Raw genomic sequence first — 20,429 nt, forward strand, 5'->3', positions numbered from 1 at the left:
TTAGATAAGAATCTATGGAAAGCTAATGAATTGTATGAATGCTTTTGGGGGAACCAATGGTAGCTAGCATTGGAATACTGTAATCTATTTTGTTCAAGTATTGGTACATTGCTACATTGATCCTAAAAATTTAAATTAATATAAAGATTTAAAATATTATTTAAATATAATCAATAAGCATGTATTTAATGTATATTCTCTATGGCACTGATCTGAGAAATAATGTGCGTGACAAGAATTATGCAGATGTAATTTGTATCTGACGACTGATAAAAAATATTCTGCTCACATCACACATACTTTAAAAATTATTTAAATAATTCTTTACCCTTAAAAGAAATATATTTTTGAAAAACTGTAAATATTTGGCTCAATGATACAAACTGAATCACCATTAAAAAATTATTAGGCTTTCAGATGTACTTTTCTACATTTCTCTTCATATTGCCTACCTCAATTTCCACATATTTCTGCAAATGGTTAAAAAATGTAATAAAAGTTATAATTTAAATAAGAAATGAGTACACATAGCACCATGATGCTATAAGCTCTGACTTTAAACATCTGATATGAGGATAGCTTCCTGAATAAATATAACTACAAAACTTTTTCCATTATATATATCATATAGACAATGTCCTAATTACTGTATCAGTAGGAAACACCATGTAACTTTCTCAAATTAGAAATATATGCCCCACTCTAGTAGTTACAATTACAACTTGAATAAATAAATGATATATATCAGGAACTATACTTATACATAATAAAATAACTTCATTATAAAATATTAATATTTTATTTAAAAGGCATCTTACATATGTTCATGTGCTATAATAGTTATAGATCCAAATATGCATTTCAGGCAATATAATAATTGTGCTTATTTCAAATATGTGGGAATGCAAATGTAGCATATTTCATGACTATAATTAAATTTATTTATGTGCTCATAGCAAATTTTAAGTGTAATAATTTTTAGTCATCTAAGGGCAAGACTAAAATTGAGTTGAATCTGCTGGATAAACATTTTAAATACAGTTCTACACCATCCCAAAAAATCTTAGGCAATCAGTAGTGAAATATCTCAAGTTCATATATCACATAGATAAACACAAAGAATGGGATGTCCTCTCAAAACTGTAATTGTTCCCCAACCTATTATAGAGAGATGTCATTTTTCTGATAAAGGGGTTAAAAATATTTAGTTAGCAACTTAACTTTGAAGTTATCTACTTTTAGTCCATCACCAAGGCTTACCAAGTTGCTGTTTTATTTGCTAGAGCTTTAAATATCATTAAGCAATATCATTTACCTTATTTAGGATGTTAAGATTAATTCTCATTTTAAGCTCTCATCTCCCTCATGTTCTTAAATTAATTCATACAAATCCCTGATTAATAATAGAAGGGCTTGCCATCAGTATTCAAAGCTCAGCCTGAGCTGTCATGGCTGAGAGGGCAGAAATCTGCTCGGAGCAATGAGAGAACCCAACTGAATTCTTGGCGCCTCAGTCTATGAATGTGTAAGCACTTCATCGAATGTTCTGGCAGGCTGGGATAAAGGTAACTGCATGGGTAACAAACTGGAAAACCTGGGAAGCTACTATATCAAAGTAACTAAATGATACAGAAGCAATACATTTACAAGTTTTCCTTTTATTTTCACCAAAAAAAGTGTTATTAGTGTATGCTGTTTGTGTTCTAGACACTTATGTTATCCCTTTCACTGCGGTCCAATAATCTTTGCAAAGGTCATGTGTGAATCTGATTTTCAGTACTATTTTCATACATTTATCCAAACTCAGAGAATGTACAACACCTAAAGTCAACCCTGAGGTAAACTAGGAACTCGAGTGGTTCTGATACCTCAATGTAGGTTCATCCTTGGTTAAAATGAAAAAAAAAAAAAAATTTACCATTCTGATGAGTGATATTAATAATGGAGGAGGCTCTACATGTGTGGGGAATGGAGGTATGTGGGAAATCTTTGTACCTTCCTCTTGATTTTATTGTAAACCTAAAACTGCTCTAAAAAATTAAGTTTAAAAAAAAAAAAGAGGTAAGTGGCTTCTTCATTCATCTCTTCATTATAGTCTCATTCTTTATGCATATTATTCATTAAGAATAACCAAGATAACTAAAATTTATTGAGTGCTTACTATGTATGTGTCAGATACTATTTACCTGCTTTATATATATTAACTCATTTAACCCTCAAAATCACCCTGTCACGGGTGCTATTATCATCACCATTTTACACATTAGGAAACTAAATCACAGAATGAACTTGAAAGGCCATACAGCTAGAAAGTAACAGTGCTAAGACTTGAACCTATGTAGTCCAGCTCATCACCATTATATTACACTGCTTCTAGTTACTCATTCTTTCAAATATCCATTAATTCATCTTTTTTTAAGTTTTATCCTTGCTCCCTCCTTTTATTTTATTTTTGTTTTTGTTAATCCTCACCTGAGGATATTTTTCCATTGACATTTAGAGGGAGGGAGAGAGGGAGGGAGGGAGGGAGGAGAGATAGCCAGTGGGGGAGGGAGGGGAAGGGGAAAGGAGGAAGAGAAAGATACAGAAACACCAATGTGAGAGAGACACACCAATTGGTTGCCTCCTGCACACACCCCAACCAGGGCCAGGGATCAAACCTGCAACCTAGGCATGTGCCCTAGAATCAAACCCGAGACTCTTCGGTGCATTGCTCCACCGGCCAGGGCAATTCATCTTTTTTTTTTTGAGCATTTGGAACATGCCAAAACTCTGATGGAAACATTTTCAACAAGGAATATCTCAAAACATTTACTTTCTCAGGCAGTTATTGGAGGAAATACTACATCAAAGCCAGGAAATGAATAAGGGAGGGAGATACTCCATCAAAACAGGGAAATAAACAGTAAGAAATGAAGACCTGGGATCAGAAAACAGGAGAATCCAGAAGAAAGGAGAAGAGAATTCCCAGGACAGGATGACATCTATGCAACAGGTCTGGAGAGTAGCCAGTCCGGATTATACATGAAGAGGAAAGAGGTTTTCAGAAGGAACATTGCTAAAAAATATATGGGATAATTAGTGACGTTGAGCATGTTTTCATGCGTCTCTTGGCCTTCCTTCTGTCTCCTTTTGAAAAAATTCTATTTAGGTCCGTTGCCCATTTTTTTATTGGATCATTTATCTTCCTTTCATTAAATTGTATAAGCTGCCTGTATATGTTGGAGATTAAACCTTTATCAAGTGATACCATTTGCAAATATGTTCTCCCATACAATGGGCTTTCTTGTTGTTTTGTTGATAGTTTCTTTTGCTGTAAAAAAGCTTTTTATTTTGATGTAGTCCCATTTGTTTATTTTCTCTTTAGCTTCCATTGCCCTAGGGGCAGTATCGGTGAAGAAGTTCTTTTGGCAAATGTCTGAGATTTTGCTGCCTGTGGATTCCTCTAGTATTTTTATGGTTTCCCGTCTTATGTTTAAGTCCTGTATCCATTTTGAGTTTATTTTTGTGTATGGTGTAAGTTGGTGATCTAGCTTCATTTTTTTGCATGTATCTGTCCAATTTTCCCAACACCATTTATTGAAGAGACTGTCTTGATTCCATTGTATGTTCCTGAATCAAAACAACAATGCGGTACCATCTCACACCTGTCAGAATGGCTATCATCAACAAATCAACAAACAACAAGTGTAGGCGAGGATGCAGAGAAAAAGGAACCCTCGTGCACTGCTGATGGGAATGCAGACTGGTGCAGCCACTGTGGAGAACAGTATGGAGTTTCCTCAAAAAACTGAAAATGGAACTCCCATTTGACCCAGTAATCCCACTCCTAGGAATATATCCTAAGAAACTGGGAACACCAATAAGAAAGGATATATGTACCCCTATGTTTATAGCAGCACAATTCACCATAGCTAAGATCTGGAAACAGCCTAGGTGTCCATCAGCAGATGACTGGATCAGAAAACTATGGTACATCTACACAATGGAATACTATGCTGCCATAAAAAAGGAATTCTTACCATTTGCAGCAACCTGGATGGAATTGGAGAACATTATGCTGAGTGAAATAAGCCAGTCAATGAAAGAAAAATACCACATGATTTCACTCATTTATGGATAATAAAGAACATTATAAACTGTTGAACAAAAAGATAGATACAGAGGCAGTAAAGCATCAAACAGTCTGTCAAATTACAGCAGGAAGGTTAGGGAGAGGTGGAGAAGATAAGGGATCAACCGAAGGACTTGTATGCATGCATATAAGCATAACCAATGGACGCAAAACTCTGGGGGGTGGGGGCATATATGGGAGTGGGTGGGGGGGCAATGGTAAGATATGTACAGATATAATACCTTAATAAAAATAATTGGGAAAATAAAAAAAATTAAAAAAAATATGGGATTGAGTACCTAATGTGTTTGTACAGAGAAGACCTCTGTTGGGCAATCTGAGGAAAAAATTAATGGCAGAAACATAGAAAATATAAAAAACAAAGAAAAGAGGCAATTATTAACCTTGAGAGTAAAACAAAATGTTGTACCTGGCATGCAGACTGTATTTTTCACAACTATATAATTATTCATTCTCTTCCCACCCTCGCCTTTCTTCTCTATAATCAAAGCAGACTTCCCACCATACCGCCCTGGGGCTTGCCCTTGTATCTAGTTTTGACCAAAGGAATTTGAGTACATGTGACACATGCCTCATCCAAGCAAAATCTTTCAATGTATTTGTGGGATCTGGTCTTTCTGCTTTTAGTTTCTGCCCCTATTAAGATTGGATCTCAGAATGAGAAAATATACAAAATCAAGATGAACTGATCCCAAACAAGGCTGGCAGAACCCAGCAGAGCCTCAAGTGACCCCAAAAACCCTTTTGAAATAGAAAAAAAAGAAAGAAATGTTTTTGTTAGCCAATGAAATTTGGGGTTGTTTTTGCTATAGCAAAAGCTAACACATATAGTACAATCCATAGCTCAACAATGGACAATATTTACGTAGTTATAATGTAATTAATTATATTACACTAGAGGCCTGGTGCAGAAAAATTCGTGCACTCGGGGGGAGGGGGTCCCTCAGCCTGGCCTGCACCCTCTCGCAGTCTGGGACCCCTCGGGGGATGTCCACCTGCTGGCTTAGGCCCGCTCCCAGGGGGACTGGGCCTAAGCTGGCAATCAGACATCCCTCTGGCAGCCTGGGAGCCCCCGGCAGCGGGGAGCGAGCCTAAGCTGCAGTCAGACATCCTTAGCGCTGCTGAGGAGATGTGAGAGGCCACCGCCACTGCTGCTGTGCTTGCAGCTGTCAGCCCGGCTTGTGGCTGAGCGGAGCTCCCCCTGTGGGAGCGCACTGACCACCAGGGGGCAGCTCATGCATTGAGCAGTGCATGTTATATCGACCAGTCGTTCCTGGATTGTTCCGTTGTTAGGGTCAATTTGCATATTACCCTTTTATTATATAGGATTATTTAGGTAAGCTGCAAAAGAAACAACTAAAAGAATGAAAAATTTTTGCCTCAAGGGAGCTAGAATCAAATGTGAGAAGGATGCAGGTAAGGGAGTACTTTTTTTTTTGTTTAAGACATAATTTGATATTCTTTGAACTATTCGCATATATTAATTTTATAAAAAATTCCTAACTCAGGAGCACAAAAATAAGAAAAGACAATAAAATCAAGGGAAATAATCATACCCGATTCCCTAAGAAAAAGTATTCTGATCCTGAAAGGCAAAAGACCCTTAGCTGGAATCATGACCTAGTTTTATTAGTTCACAATCTGGCATCTACTTTTCTCCAGCTACATTTTTCCTGACTGTTTCAATACTTAAGAGAAAACAAACAGTATTACTGGTTCCCCTTTATTGTAGAATTATAGCCTTAATTTTCAGTTCTAGATATCATTGACAATATGTTACAGGAAAGATGTTGCCTAAAGTGAGATAATACCGAGTGGGACAAAAGTAGGTTTACAGTTGTTCATATGGAAAATAATAAAATAATTTAAAAAGAATAAACTCTGTTTTGCGTAATCACAACTGTAAACCTACTTTTGCCCCACCCAGTATTAAGGGCTAACCTATACAGAGAGCTCTCAATTAATACATAGTTGATCATTTATCTACTCTACACATTATCTATCATCACTGCATGCCCTTTTCCTAACAATTGCCACCTGCTGGTAATTTCAATCAGCTTTCACTGTATTACCAAAGAATGAGAAAAGTAATTAAAAGTGAATTAAAGGTTGCTTCTTTTTTAACGACTAAAATTCAGGGACAATTTAAGCTCAATAAATAGTATTATTCACAAAGCAAATAAACTTAACAAGTAATATATTTTACAAAATACATTTAAATAGTGGGCTCACATTTAAATGACTGGATTTACCAAAATTCTGAGTTTTCTAGAAATATACTTATTGAGTAAAGGACAATATATCATTTAAGATATAATGACAGAGCCGAAACCGGTTTGGCTCAGTGGATAGAGCGTCGGCCTGTGGACTGAAAGGTCCCGGGTTCAATTCCGGTCAAGGGCATGTACATTGGTTGCGGGCACATCCCCGGTAGGGGGTGTGCAGGAGGCAGCTGGTCGATGTTTCTCTCTCATCGATGTTTCTAGGTCTCTATCCCTCTCCCTTCCTCTCTGTAAGAAATCAATAAAAAATATTAAAAAAAAAAAGATATAATGATAGAGAACATTAAGCTATTTATATTTCTATACACACACACATTTTTTATTGATTTTAGAGAGGAGCGAGAGGGGGAGACAGAAACATCAATGAGAGAGGGTCACTGATTGGCCGCCTCCTGCACACCCCACACCAGGGATTGAGCAAGCAGTCCGCATGTGCCCCGACCGAGAACTGAACCCTAACCTCCTAGTTCATAGGTTGATGTTCAACCACTGAGCCACACCAGCTGGGCTAAATATTTTTACACTAGAGGTCTGATGTATGAAATTCATGCAAGAGTAGGCCTTCCTTCTCCCGGCTGCTGGCACCGGCTTCCCTATGGCCTCTGGCAGACAGACACCTGGGACCTGGGCTTCCCTCGTAGCCCCGGCTTCATCTGGAAGGTCGTCCAGAAGGATGTCCGGTTTAATTAGCATATTATGCTTTTATTATAGATTTCCTATAGATCTTAGTTATGTTAATAGTCTTTCCCTTTATAATAAACAAATATGAATTATTTGAGTACAAGTTTCACCTAGTAACTTCTGAGCCATGGACAGAAATACGATGAGTACAAACACAAGAAGTATATTCACTGGTGTCAACCATCTCATTTAGATATTCTGACATTCTCTTAACCATACTGTACTTTGAGTTGTAGTTCACAGGCCTGCATTTAGAAAAAAGCACTGGGGCAGAACAAGAAAGCATAAGAATGTAATTACAGGGCATGTTTTTCATACCTCTTCATCTTTCATATTCACATCCACATTTTTTGATTTGATGACTTTGGATATATGATCAATGTTGTTTTCTCTGCAGTAATCAAATATGTTTTTGTCTTCTTCCCTAATGAGAGTAAAAATAAAAAGTCACATATTTTTAACACAACCTGATTGCTGCTGACAAACATTAATAAAATCTGTTTTTATAAAGGATTTTACATGAACAATAATGGATTTTCAATAAGACATAATACATCCAACCTCTGAAAAAGATGGAAACTCTTATCTATATATATAAAACCCTAAGTGACTGGTCAACCATTCGACCATTTGACCGGTCACTATGACGTGCACTGACCACCAGGGGGCAGATACTCAATGCAGGAGCTTCCCCCTGGTAGTCAGGGCACTCCCACAGTGGGAGTGATGCTCAGCGAGCTTACTGAGCGCCAGTAGTGGCAGGCGCAGCAGGGCCCGGATGTGTGGGAGTGGTGCTGTGCCCTGCCTGGGCTCGGGCTCCTCCCTGGCCACCTGCCAGTTCGCGCACTATTACATCCCCCAAGGGGTCCCCGATTGCGAGAGGGCACAGGCCAGGCTGAGGGACCCCACCGGTGCACGAATCCATGCACCAGGCCTCTAGTCAACTAGAAATGTAAGGAAAAGCTTCACTGCTTTAACAAGTCACACCAGCACAATAACGTAACAACTTCAGTAGATTATCTCAGTGTTCTTTTCCTCCCCCAGTTACTTTCACACACTGACAGGCACATACTTCCTTTGTCTCAGAATTTTCCATTGTAGCACTGAGATAAGAAGCACTGTAATCTCTGTACGGAGGCACCAAAAGATCAGAATACAGCTTACTGCTTGTCTTATAGGACAATAGAATGACAAGTTGATTGTTACTCAAATTTTATATATATATATATATATATATATATATATATATATATATATATACACACACACACACACACACACACAAATAATTTTCTTAAGGGAAAGATAATTAGAGCATCACAAAATTCAGAAATCCTACATGAGTTAATAGAAACCAAAACTGGGAACAAAATCTGAGAAGCATACTAGGTACCCAACACCATTCTAAGTATGTTGATGTACTGAATTCATTTACTCTTATCCAACAACTTCAGAAAGAACAAGTAAGGAGAGATTACATGATCTTCCAAATGGCATCGAATTTATCAAAGGTAGAACAAGAGAGCTAGAACTCACTCAGATCAACTGATCTTAAATATAGTACGTTTTTCTATTATATCTAGCTACATCTTGACTATTCAACTGTAATCTATTCTAGACACGAAAGCAGTTTCTAACATGAGGTCTTTGAGTTCTCTAAAATAGGATACAGAACTATCTGTGTAAATGCATGTGCATTTTTCTGAATGTGTGTGTTGTGTGTTTCTGTGTGTGTGTTGGGGGTGTGTGTCGAGAGAAGGGTAGCTTCAATGAGATTCTCAAAAGGATTAAGTCCTTTGGAATATTAACAATGAAACTGTTTCCTATGTGGACTGCATTTTCTGGACAGGCTTAAAAGAATGCAATTTGAGCTCTAAAAACTAGTGTTTCATAATCTCAAGACCACGTTTCCATTCATCAGAAATTAAAGCACCTAGCCATAGGAGTCCTCCTATTTTAAAAGCCAATTTAAATACTTTATACCCTATAAAAATTATTTTCAGTCAGAGGTAATTACATTAAAATACACTACTTTGGCCTTATTCAACTAAGTTTTCCTTATGCATTTGTTGTACTCAATTGAGCACTTACTACATGCAAGGCACTGGGCAAGATTCTGTTGATAACAGGTAACAAGGATAAGCAAAAAGCTTTGCATTCAATATATGCACAGTAGAGTTGAGATGATAATATCGATACATCAGTAACATTGGGTGTAACTGGATCTTTAGAAAGGCCTAAAAATGTACAGAGGAGAAACAGTCTGCCTCAAGCTGGAAAAAATGAGGTACATGTGCAGGAAGAAATCATGTTTAAAAGCAATACAGGGGTGAGCAGAAATAGGTTTATAGTTGCTCATATGGAAAATAACACAATAATTAATAAATAATGCAAGAATACACTTGTGTTTCACATATTCACAACTGCAAACCTACTTTTATGGTCTCTCGAAAATGTCCATTTTGCAGAAGACAAAAATGCTTTTCCAGATTACCTACTCTGAAAGAAAATAGAGAAGTCTGAAAGTAGAAGTCTGATTTTAAAAATTAAGGTTGCAAATAGTACCACTTTAGCTATATTGAACTACAACAAAAAAACAGTTTCTATGAAAACGTGTGTTCAGAATACCAACTTGGTAATAATAGGGACCTATTTTTCTCCAGTCCAGTAACAGAGACCCCTCTAATTCAAGAGGCAGCAACTTCAACTGTGAGAGAAAGAGCTGAGTCATTTTAAGTCATCATATAAAATATACTACTTACCAATTGTTTTGAATTTTAAAATAATGGGGAGTTGATGGTGGGGCACAGAAAGGAAAGTAAGGAGGACCTTTGGGATGTCAGTTACTCATACCCAATAACATGTAAGGGCTATTCATAGATAAGAGGACCTTCTGCATGGTCTCTCTTCCTGAATCCCAAATGTGCATGTATACTTATGCTTAAACAGTGTAAAAGAGTAAATACAGTACAAACATATTCACATTTTTATTTTGCTTAATATATTGTCAATGTTCCTTATGTGCATCAAATATTCTGATTTGGTATAAGAGTTTTTGGAGGGCAGAGGCAGTTTTTCATCTGAATACCTGCTTATTGTCTGCACTTTATCATTGCTAAATATGTCAGGCACACAGAAGTATGTAAAAAATACTTCAGGGTAGAGTATACAATGTAAATTAAGTATCAAAAAGAAATTCAATAAAATCACCAATAATATGATACAAAGTTGAATGACTAATATTAAAAAAATTAAGTGATAACGCTTGGGCTTAGTTGTTGAATAGTTCTCTATCCTCACTCCAAGTCTGACTTATCTTACTTGCCAGCAACCAAGCTGTCAATACAATGTCACCACCTAGTGGCCAAAATGGAGAAACATCGGGAGCACTATTTTTCCACATCTCCTTTCTTGCCCCTAACAAGATTATGTACAATATACAAATCAAATTCTCTCTTTCCCCTCTACATTTCCCTGTCAATACAATCTCCCAGAGGCAATCACCCCTTCTGGATCCATACTTAAAGGAAACATGTGCAAGTGATTCCAACCATTACCAAATACAGTAGAGCCTTAATACATGTTAGTGCCCTTCTACATGTTCTCAACTTATCTTCCTTTCTCTTATGTTTCTTACTCAGTTATCGTTCTCCCTCTTTCCTCAATATAAGAGATAAAATTATCATATCTGTTCTTTATGGATGAGTATGAGTTATGTTTGTGACTACTTTCAAGGATGTAGTCCCTCCCACATTATCCCTAGCACAAGACAGAATGTCTCAATTTAGATTACTCCAAAGTTCCCGAAAATGACAGAAAATATATTTGTATATTTGAAGGAAAAAAAATCACTGGCTTTCTTTGAAAAATAAAGGCACACCCTTATGAGAAAGAGGGATAGTGTTTAAGTATGGCCATCTTTCATCTACCACAGGAAGACTAAAACCTTGCCCATTCCTAAATATGCTATCTGTACCACAGTATTCCAGTAAACAGACAATGGAAAATTATTTGTTGAATAAAAACACAAAGAAGAGTAAGCCAATACCCACACAAATAGGTATAGACAAATGCTCCCAATTCCTCAAACTAAGGGATGTATACCTGTGGGCTCTGGAGGTATAGAAAGACCTTTAAAGAGATATGTAGGTATGGAAAATTTTGTGTGAATCTATTTTCAGCTCCATTTCTATATAAATGCACTCTTTCCTAAACTGATCTACCTAAAAAGGCTATTGAGGTAAATATTTCATCACCATTCTCCTTTCAACATTCCCTCTGCTTAGTCACTATTCCTCACCCCTAGTTTATAAAAGAAAGGCACATACCTCTCTCCTTACTATGGTCTACTTTTAGGAAGTATAACCAAAAGACTGTACTAAGAATTAGAAAACTACTATTAATTAAACTTGGTACTCTTTTGCATAAAAATATTGTTTAACATACTAGGAACGGTTTATGGGGAAATATCAACCCTAGGTTGTACTGCCTCAGGATATAAAATCTTCCATGGTACCAAATAAAGGGACAACTTAGGTAAAACTTTGGTGTTGGGAAGCCCTTTATAACTAACATTAGAGGATGAAAAAAGTGAAATACACAAAACAAAAAATTGACTTGATGTTAAACCCTGTCTCTTTCTAATAGAAATATTCATCTGTTATTTTTAAAAACTTATCTCATTGACGCATTTGCAATAAAGATTACCTTATGTTTAATAATTATTTAACAAGATTTATTATGTATGTTGATCAACTGTATAGAAATAACTGTAACTCAAATGAGAAAAACAGTTAATGCTTTAAAGCTTTGGGGTAACAAAAATTTAAATTTTTTAAAAGTCTAACTCATATACATATTTTTGTTGCAGAGAAGAATTATGAGTGTGATAAGGTTACACGAAATATATTTGAAATAAAATTATGTGAGAGAAGTAGAAAAAAATGATGTTCAATTTCTGTTAAAGAACTTGTTCATGTATTTTTAAGTCAAGATCAGAATTTTATTTAATTAAACTTTATTTTGAGACTGTTGAAGATTCGTATGCAGTTGTAAGAAATAATAGATCTTTTGGACCATTTTCCCAGTTTCTCTCAATGGTAACATGTTCTTTTATTTAAAAAAAAAAAGGATTATCATTACAGCACTTAGATTCCATTGGATATATCTAAAAAATGATGTTTATTTTACGTTTTCATTATTTACAAAATGCCAGAGATTTCGCCCTTGAAAATTATTTAAGTTTTTAAGTAATTTTTTTAGATATCTTAAAAATGTAAAAGGGAACATAGTCTTTCAAAATTCTCTTAGGGACTACATCAGCAAGAAGGTTTTTTTGAGTACCACGTGTCTAACCCAATATTTTAGAAAGCAGAGGCCCAAAGCAAGGAGCAGGCTAATCAAGGATGATCAAAGAAAGCTCTATAGGAGAGTTGACATGACAGCCTAGCTTTGAAGGATGAGATGACAACGCAGGTAGGTAACTGAAGGATTCCGAAGAAAAGAAAGAAAAGTATCACCAAAATGAAGTGTTCAGGGGAATCTCAAGCACTTGGTTATGGTCGGGTATTGGGAGATAAGGTTAGAGGGATACGCTGAACATAGATCCCAAAGAGCGCCTTGGCACACTCACTGCATATAAGGTAAGGAACAAATGTAGGTAATGAGTTAGCTGGAGAACAAAACAGTTATTCACCTTCTAAAACCTGAATAAAGGGAAATAAAATTGCCCTCTTAAACTAAATAAGCTACTAATGAGAGGAAAAAGGAATGTCTCCCAGACAGACTTGAAGAGCTACTTGATTCAGACACTAAACACATCTAAAAAAACAAAGACAACTAAGGGGGGGAAAGTTAGTGATGCCAATTTAAACACAGACCAAAAGAAACAATCTAAAGAAAAGAGCATTCTGAAGTATTTCTCTGCTGGGAGATGGTTTGCTCAGGAGGCCTCATTAGAACCTTGGTGAAGCTGGTGTGTAAGGCTTATCTGGGAGGAGCAAAATAGATAAAGTCAATTCCTAACTCAGGGATTAAACAGTAGTCATAGCTGTCATATTTAGCACATGAAAAGTCCCCATTTTTAATTAACATTTAATTCAAATTTTAGATGTTAATTTCACCTTTGCAAAACATTCAATCTTACCAAAGACCGTAAATCTTACCAACATACCCATCCAATCTTACCAAAAGCCTATACTATGATCACCAGGTAAAATTACCAAAGACCACAAATGAGAGTCTATACTATGATCCCCAGGTAAAATCTTGCAAATAATACAGTATTCTTTCTGAAATACCTTGATCCTAAGCCCTGAAGGAGGCAAAACACTTGGGCAGTAACTATGCTCAAGAAGCCTAGAATTCAGACCAAGGCATTTAAGAAAGTGGTTTTTTTTGTTGTTGTTGTTCTTAAAATCCTGGATGACAAAGTCATTTAGAAATTGTTCATAAGTTGCCAGATTACATTGATTCTAAAATAATGTGTTTTTTTCATATTTTAACGTTTCTGATAGATCTTACAATGTGTGACATCTTATAATTGATTAGTGGCTTTAAAAAAATGATGTTCTAAAACCAATAGTGCTTCAGAGTCAAAGAAATAATAGGATAGGTTCAAACCACACAGTGCCAAATGGACAAGTGAACTATGATTGAAAGAATTCATACAGGGTATACTGAATCACAATCCTCCAACTCAGAATGCTTGCTACTAGATCTGCAATTAGTATCAGTTATGGGAAATAACCAGTTAGTTCCCCCCCGCCTGTTACGTGACATGGCAACATCTTCTTTCACCAAGTAATAACTATTTTCAGACTGCGATATATAAGTAGTGTACCCAAAGGACTAGAAAATTCGAAAAGCCTCAAATACCAAGTTCTACTTATTATTTTATGTTGTTTATATGTTATTAACATTTTTCTCAATCAAGCAATGACAAAGGGAAGATCAATGTATACTTCTTATAGATAACTCATACTAGAAAAGTTATTTAGCCATGATTTATAAAGACACCAGTTACTGAAAATAAATTTTCACCTCTTAAAATCTGCTTAACTCTAAAAAAGTTGACTGAAAATTTCTGATACTTTCAATGCCTATAAGAAAAAAAAAAGTTCAATTCTGATCAATTCTTGCAAAACCAGTGGCCACATCAGAAAAATCTATAGAATCCCTTGACTAACAGGCTCTGCAGAGCTGAGTTATAGTCTCAACCATTAAGGTAAGTCTAAAATCAATAGAAACAATTAATCCAAAGAAAACATCATCATCATCATCATCATCATCATCATCATCATCATCATCATCAGTACACTGATAAATGAAAGACTAAAGTCTCTAATTTTACCAGTAAGGCACATTTTTGAAAACACTAAGTAGAATGAGATTTAATTCAAAATTTAAACTGAAGATATTTACTACATTAGTATAATAACAACTGTCAAATTCGATTTCATCAGTTGGAGATTACAACTGTAGCAGTTAAGAGCAGAGTTACAACCATGTGACCTTAGGCAAGTAACCTAATTTCTCTGAGTCTCAGTTTCCTCATCTATAAAATACAGATACAGTATTAATAAAACCTACATCTTATAGGATCATTCTGGTTACTAGCTTACAAGAAGTAGTCAATAAATGTTAGCAATTTTACCATAAGGTTTAAACATATTCTGTAAGCTGGGGTCACGTATCATATATCCTTATATAACACTAACAATCAATTCATCTAACAAAGATTAATTTGACCTTCAAGGAAAAAAATAAGCCAATGTAGTTGGAGCAGAGTGAACAAAGAGGTGGTGCAGAGAGGAAAATTGGCATTAGATGAAGATGATGAGGGGCCCTGTAAGACATGCTAAGGATTTAAAATTTTATCCTAAGTGCTATAGGAAATCATTAAAAGGTTTTAAGCAGGAGAGTGATATGATGAGATCCGAGTTATAAATCCGGGGAAGAGACAGCACAGGAAGAGAGAAATACAGTTTCAAACTGTCTGTAGTGTCCTGGCCAAGAGACGAAGATTGTTTAAGAGTAGCAATGATCATGCAAAGGGCATGATAGTGGCAGTAATAAAAAGTAGAAGAATGTGAATTATTTTTCAACCTGAAGAAACAGAATTTCTAATATGTTAGGGGATTAGAGAGTAGAACAATATGACAAAGACCTAGAAACAACATATCCATAAGTATATACATCTTTATATGTGTACACACACATACATACACTAAACTATGTAAACAAGTCCAGGTGCTTAGTATTTCACAGGTACCACTTATAGAAAAAGAAGAAAAATATTAGAAGAAAGGGTAGACAGAAAAGAGAGAACAAAGTAGAGAAAATGAAAAGGGGGAAGAAAAAATAAAGGAGAGAAGAAGAGAAAGTTAAGGATTGGTTTCAGTTGTTGAGCGATTCTCTTGCTCAGAAAAGATCTGCAAACAGGTAGATTTGCCTATATGCTTGTTTGACATCATGACACTGAGGACACAGGAGCTAAATAAAGCGCGTAAGAAAAGGGTGAATATGAGAGCCAGGAGACTCTCACAACAGTTACTGTTTATGTCAAGACCCATTTGTCTCAAGGGACCCATTTTCACATAATCTATAATTATCTCTTCGCTTTAATCGCCTTGTCATTCCTGAGGCTCTCATGGGCACTGGAAGAGGAAAAGCTCATTAACTAAACCTTTTCTCCTCTCTCCAGCCACCCATGGCTTTTAATTGCTTGGTGTGTTATTATCTAGGAGTGCAACTGGGATCATTTTCATAAGAAAGGGAGGTAGAGAGGAGGAAGGGAGCCATGAGTCCCTGAGGTATGCACCACAGACAAACCTTTGCTTTCTCAATTATTTATGCCAGCTGAGGTTTTACAGGCTGAATAAATCCATAACTCAAGTTCATTCTAAGCAGTCAGATTCTCAAGGGGGAGTTTTCCACTTGCCTATCCACACTTGTGTAGTCCTCAAAGAAAAACCAGAATGTAACAAGACATATGTCATCCAATTTATCACCTATCACCAAAGTGTTAACACAATGTTGATCATGGGCAACACAGTGAAATAGGGAAGGATTTCACTATTACCAGCCAAACAGATGAAAGGAAGCAGGATAATCTTTTTGGTGCTAAGGGCAGTGGTATTAATGGGACAGTGGTATCCCAGAGTGACTTAACTTATTGGAAGCATAAAAATCCAAATTTTCAATTAAAAAAAAAATACTACTGAAGCCTAAGAATCTTACAGATTTGTCAGAAACTCCCACAAAAGAGATTGCTATAAGGCTCTGAATAAATAACTACATGGAATTTTATACCATTTCATTTTATAAGTCACTTACACTAAAATAATATTCATTGTAGCTTTTTCTCCAATCATACTCTTTTAGAGTACAATATTGTATAAGTGGCAGGCTTTTATACTACTTTTATTCAGTTTGTATTTTTACCAAAAATTATAAAATTAAAGCATAAAATAATCACATTCACTTTCATTTTTAATACTTTTTATAATCCTCCATTTTATAATCAGAACTAAAGAGCAGCCAATGAAGAGGTATTTCTAAAGTATTTTTGAAATCCATTATTGTTTAAAATTTTTAACTTTGTAAGTCAAAAATGAAAGAATCTCTTTAAAATTCTACAGGCCTTTGTGTCTGACCACAGCAGTGACCTCTGGTATTTTCTGCCAAAACAGTTCATTTGTCTCACAGAACAACTAATCAATTCTAGAGCCCATCAATCATTTTAGCTGTATACTGCTCTGGTCTTGCTTAGAGAAGGTCCAGATGGCTGCCTGTGTAAGTGGGATTAATAAAATTCTGATAGATTACATAGCATCAAACTACAAAATATAACAGGGAAGATCAAATCTTATTGCAGGGTGAGATGGATATTTACAGGTTTCATGTATTGTATTTTTAATTCTTGTCCTAATTCTAGATAAAACTTTGTGTGCCAACTTCTAGATAAAACCTTCCATGTATACAACTCACCCAAGTGTTTATTAAGTCACTATAGTATGTAGTACAGAACCAAATGACTCTTTGCAAATTCCTAAGCTTATTCACCAGAGCTTTTTCTGTCAGTCCTCAGTATAAATGAAACACAACTGATCTCAAGACTAGAGTAACTGTGAGCAACAAGATTTCTGACTCTCTTGCTTCTATAGTTCCAAACACAGATCTAATAGCATCGACTCTCCCTTCCCTGTTTTCCAATTTCTTCTGTAAAAGCAAACAACCTGTACCACATTCTATAACCAGACTGACATGTGATTCTTAGCTCCTACATAAGTCCTATGTCCTGGGTATTAACTGTGGAGACTCTGAGTAACAATACTATTAAAGCTAACAGTGACATAGTAACTTATTTTGTGCCCGATACTGTTCTAGGATGCCTGTATGTGTGTATTCCTATAATCCACATAAGTACTACATGAGAAAGGTACTGCAGTTATTTACCCCACTTTACAGATAAATAACTTGTCCAAGATCACAGAACTAATAAGTGGTGGAACCAACATTTGAATGCTGGCTGTTTGACTCCATAAGTTTTTGTACTTCATTAGCCTCACACTATGTCCCCTCTGTTATACTACAGAACCATTAACTAGCTTCAGGAGGAACTGGGTCAGGGCTCTGGAATGTTAACAGAGATCTGTACCTATGAAATTATATTATCACTTTCTCTGACAGAATGGAAATAAAGGCCAGAACCAAAACAGGCAGGGAGCAAGCTCAGAATTGGCCCCAGTGGTCCATGGCTCAAAAACATTTACAATAAAACTCAAGTGGGCCCTTAACTTATCAGCTACAGTGCACATTAGTCAGAAAAGCTGCCAGGACAACGGAGCCATAAGAAATGGGTTTATTAGAAACTGGTTTTCCTGATCTTTAACAATGTGAACAAATTTAGAGATTTATAGTTAAGAACTCCAAAATACATTTTTAATGTTCTTTTAAAAAATAATGGTTCTGTATAGAAAAACTTTTCCTTCCCTTCAAGTTTAGCATTTTAACCATGTTTCTAAAACTCTAGATCCTACTGTCACTTTCACCTCGGTTGAACATAACACTACCAAGACTGCAATTAACTTCAGTTACAGCACCACATTCTCTCGGCAAAAGAAAACACCAGCTACTATATTTCACCAAAATACAAGCAGTATTTGATTACATAAAAGCTAACAATACTGTTTCCAATGTTGCAACTATAGTCTTATACTTAATAGCTTGCAGACAGATCACAAGAATTCTTGCTTCATATTACACAGTGTTTTACAAAGTATCATACTTTAAAAAGACATTAGCTTGTAAGAACATGTAATAAATAACTTTAAAATGCAATGGGTATTTAATTTTAAACATGCCTTTAACATTTATATAAAACGTTTTTTGTACTTGTTCAATAGAAACTTATTTGGCCACTGGGTAAAGCTAGCAATAAAACTACTGTTCTGCAATGTGTTTTAAGAAACAATAAGGATTACATCGGGTCCTTTACTGGAGTAACCCAAAATTTCAATGTAGAATAATTTTTATTGTGATCTAGTTTGTTATGCTGGAATTCTGTTCAATTATAAAATGGATTATCTAATATAAGAAAATCAGTAGTTGCTGTAATTTCTGATCTGCTATCTATATAGTAGTATATAAAACCTTAATATGCAAACAGACCGAATGGCGGAAAAACCGAACAACCAGTCGCTATGATGTGTGCTGACCACCAGGAGGTGTGAGCAGAACATGGCGGGCGTCGGCTGCAGTGGGATGGGTGGAGCAGGTGAGCGGGAATGCCCGGCCAGTCGCTGTCATCGGGGTGAGCCTCTGGTGGTTACTGAAAATTCTTTGCTCCCACATGCCGCAGTCCCACCGGGCGCTTCCACCTGCTGCTGGCGCCAGCCCCACTTGCACCTGCTGCCAGTGCCAGAGCCACTGTGGGCACCCGCTGCAGGCACCCGGTGCCGGCCCCGATCGCCCCTCAGGGATTTTCCACCTCCCCCTACTCCTGAGGGGCAACTGAGGCCGACAGCCATCTCTCGTACCCACTGCCAGCACCGGCCCCACTTGCACCCGCTGCTGGCGCCAGCCCCAATCGGTCGTCAGCAGGTGCAAGTGGGGCCAGCACAGTCTGCACGTGGAAGCAGCGGGAGCAGGGCTACCTGCAGACAGGGGACCAGGGGCCACGGCGGGAGGGGCCGGGCGGGGGCGCAGAGGATGGGCTGAGAACTGCCCTTGTGCCCACCGCAGCCTGCAATTCCTTTCAAGGTGTACGAATTCGTGCACTGGGCCCCTAGTAGTAATAAAATTACTGTAATAGTTAAAAGGCTTTCTATGGCTCTTATATTCATGTTTCTTATTGTTTCATATCTTAACAATATGTTCCGGAACACAAACACTTAGATCATATCATAAGAAGACTAATATTTCGATGACTTAATGAAATAAGGCCAAGACTAACCAGTTTTGCCATAGCAGAGGTTCATATTTCATTCCATTAACCAATAATGTTTATTAAACATGCATGTAGATGTAAAAAATACAGAGAACATACTATTAAAAGGTGAAGAAGCTTAGTAGCACAAATATCCACAATGTTTTGTCTCATAGATTTACAATAAATGTGAGTTGAATTAAAATCTCTACTTTATATAAAAATGTGATATTTTGTTATATTTCTTATGATCCAATTCTAAATACAGGTATTGATTTAAATGTAAGAGTCATTTCTTTGGGAATTGGATGGAGGGTAATCAGGTAGGTTAACTCTTCCAGTGTAGCTTAGCTCTCTATTGGGAATACTCCAAGTATCTAGACATTTATTCTCACTTCAGTTAGAGTACATGTGATTTGCTTTCTGTTTTGTAGAGGCACTGTAATTAGTCAGGTCACTGGACATTCCAAAAGAATAGTGCTCAGCATGTCGTTTTGAAAAATACTAGAGTGTGGGAGCCCTTAAAGAAATCAGCACACAAAATAAGGATCATTACTACTTATAGATAAGCAATTGCTATTATTAGAAAGTATATATGGTGATTTTTAAAAAGCAAAGTCAAGAAACTATCTCAATTTATTTTCTTAACTAAACTGTCAGTTCCTTGGGGAAGCAGATTTGAACATTAATAAACTTTGGTAGGGTTAGAGTTCTAAGATGCCATTTTTAAGTAGACTCTAAAGATGGAATATATAAATTAAGAACCCCAAAACATTTTCTGAATATATAAGAGTTAAGGGGCAGGAGGATTAAGTTCTGAAAATGTTTTTTAAACTATGCTTCCTCAAAACTGTATGGGCTCCTCAGGAGTTCTCAGAGACCCAAATAGGCATCAGGATGG

At 36.4% G+C, this 20,429-nt stretch overlaps 1 protein-coding gene across 2 annotated transcripts in view; it reads right to left on the reverse strand.

The window, feature by feature from the left end:
• The window catches only part of ACBD6 (acyl-CoA binding domain containing 6), a 160,580-nt gene that overhangs the window by 88,682 nt on the left and 51,469 nt on the right, over positions 1–20,429 (reverse strand). For both annotated transcript variants that reach the window (XR_013812924.1, XM_079760829.1), the window contains exon 5: positions 7,417–7,522. Coding sequence is in view for 1 of the 2 variants with exons in the window: in XM_079760829.1 (XP_079616955.1) it covers positions 7,417–7,522 (106 nt within the window). In the remaining variant the exon portion in view is untranslated. The remainder of the gene's footprint in view (positions 1–7,416; positions 7,523–20,429) is intronic.

The sequence above is a fragment of the Cnephaeus nilssonii genome (assembly GCF_951640355.1).
Source record: "Cnephaeus nilssonii genome assembly, chromosome: 21".
NCBI lineage: Eukaryota > Metazoa > Chordata > Mammalia > Chiroptera > Vespertilionidae > Cnephaeus > Cnephaeus nilssonii.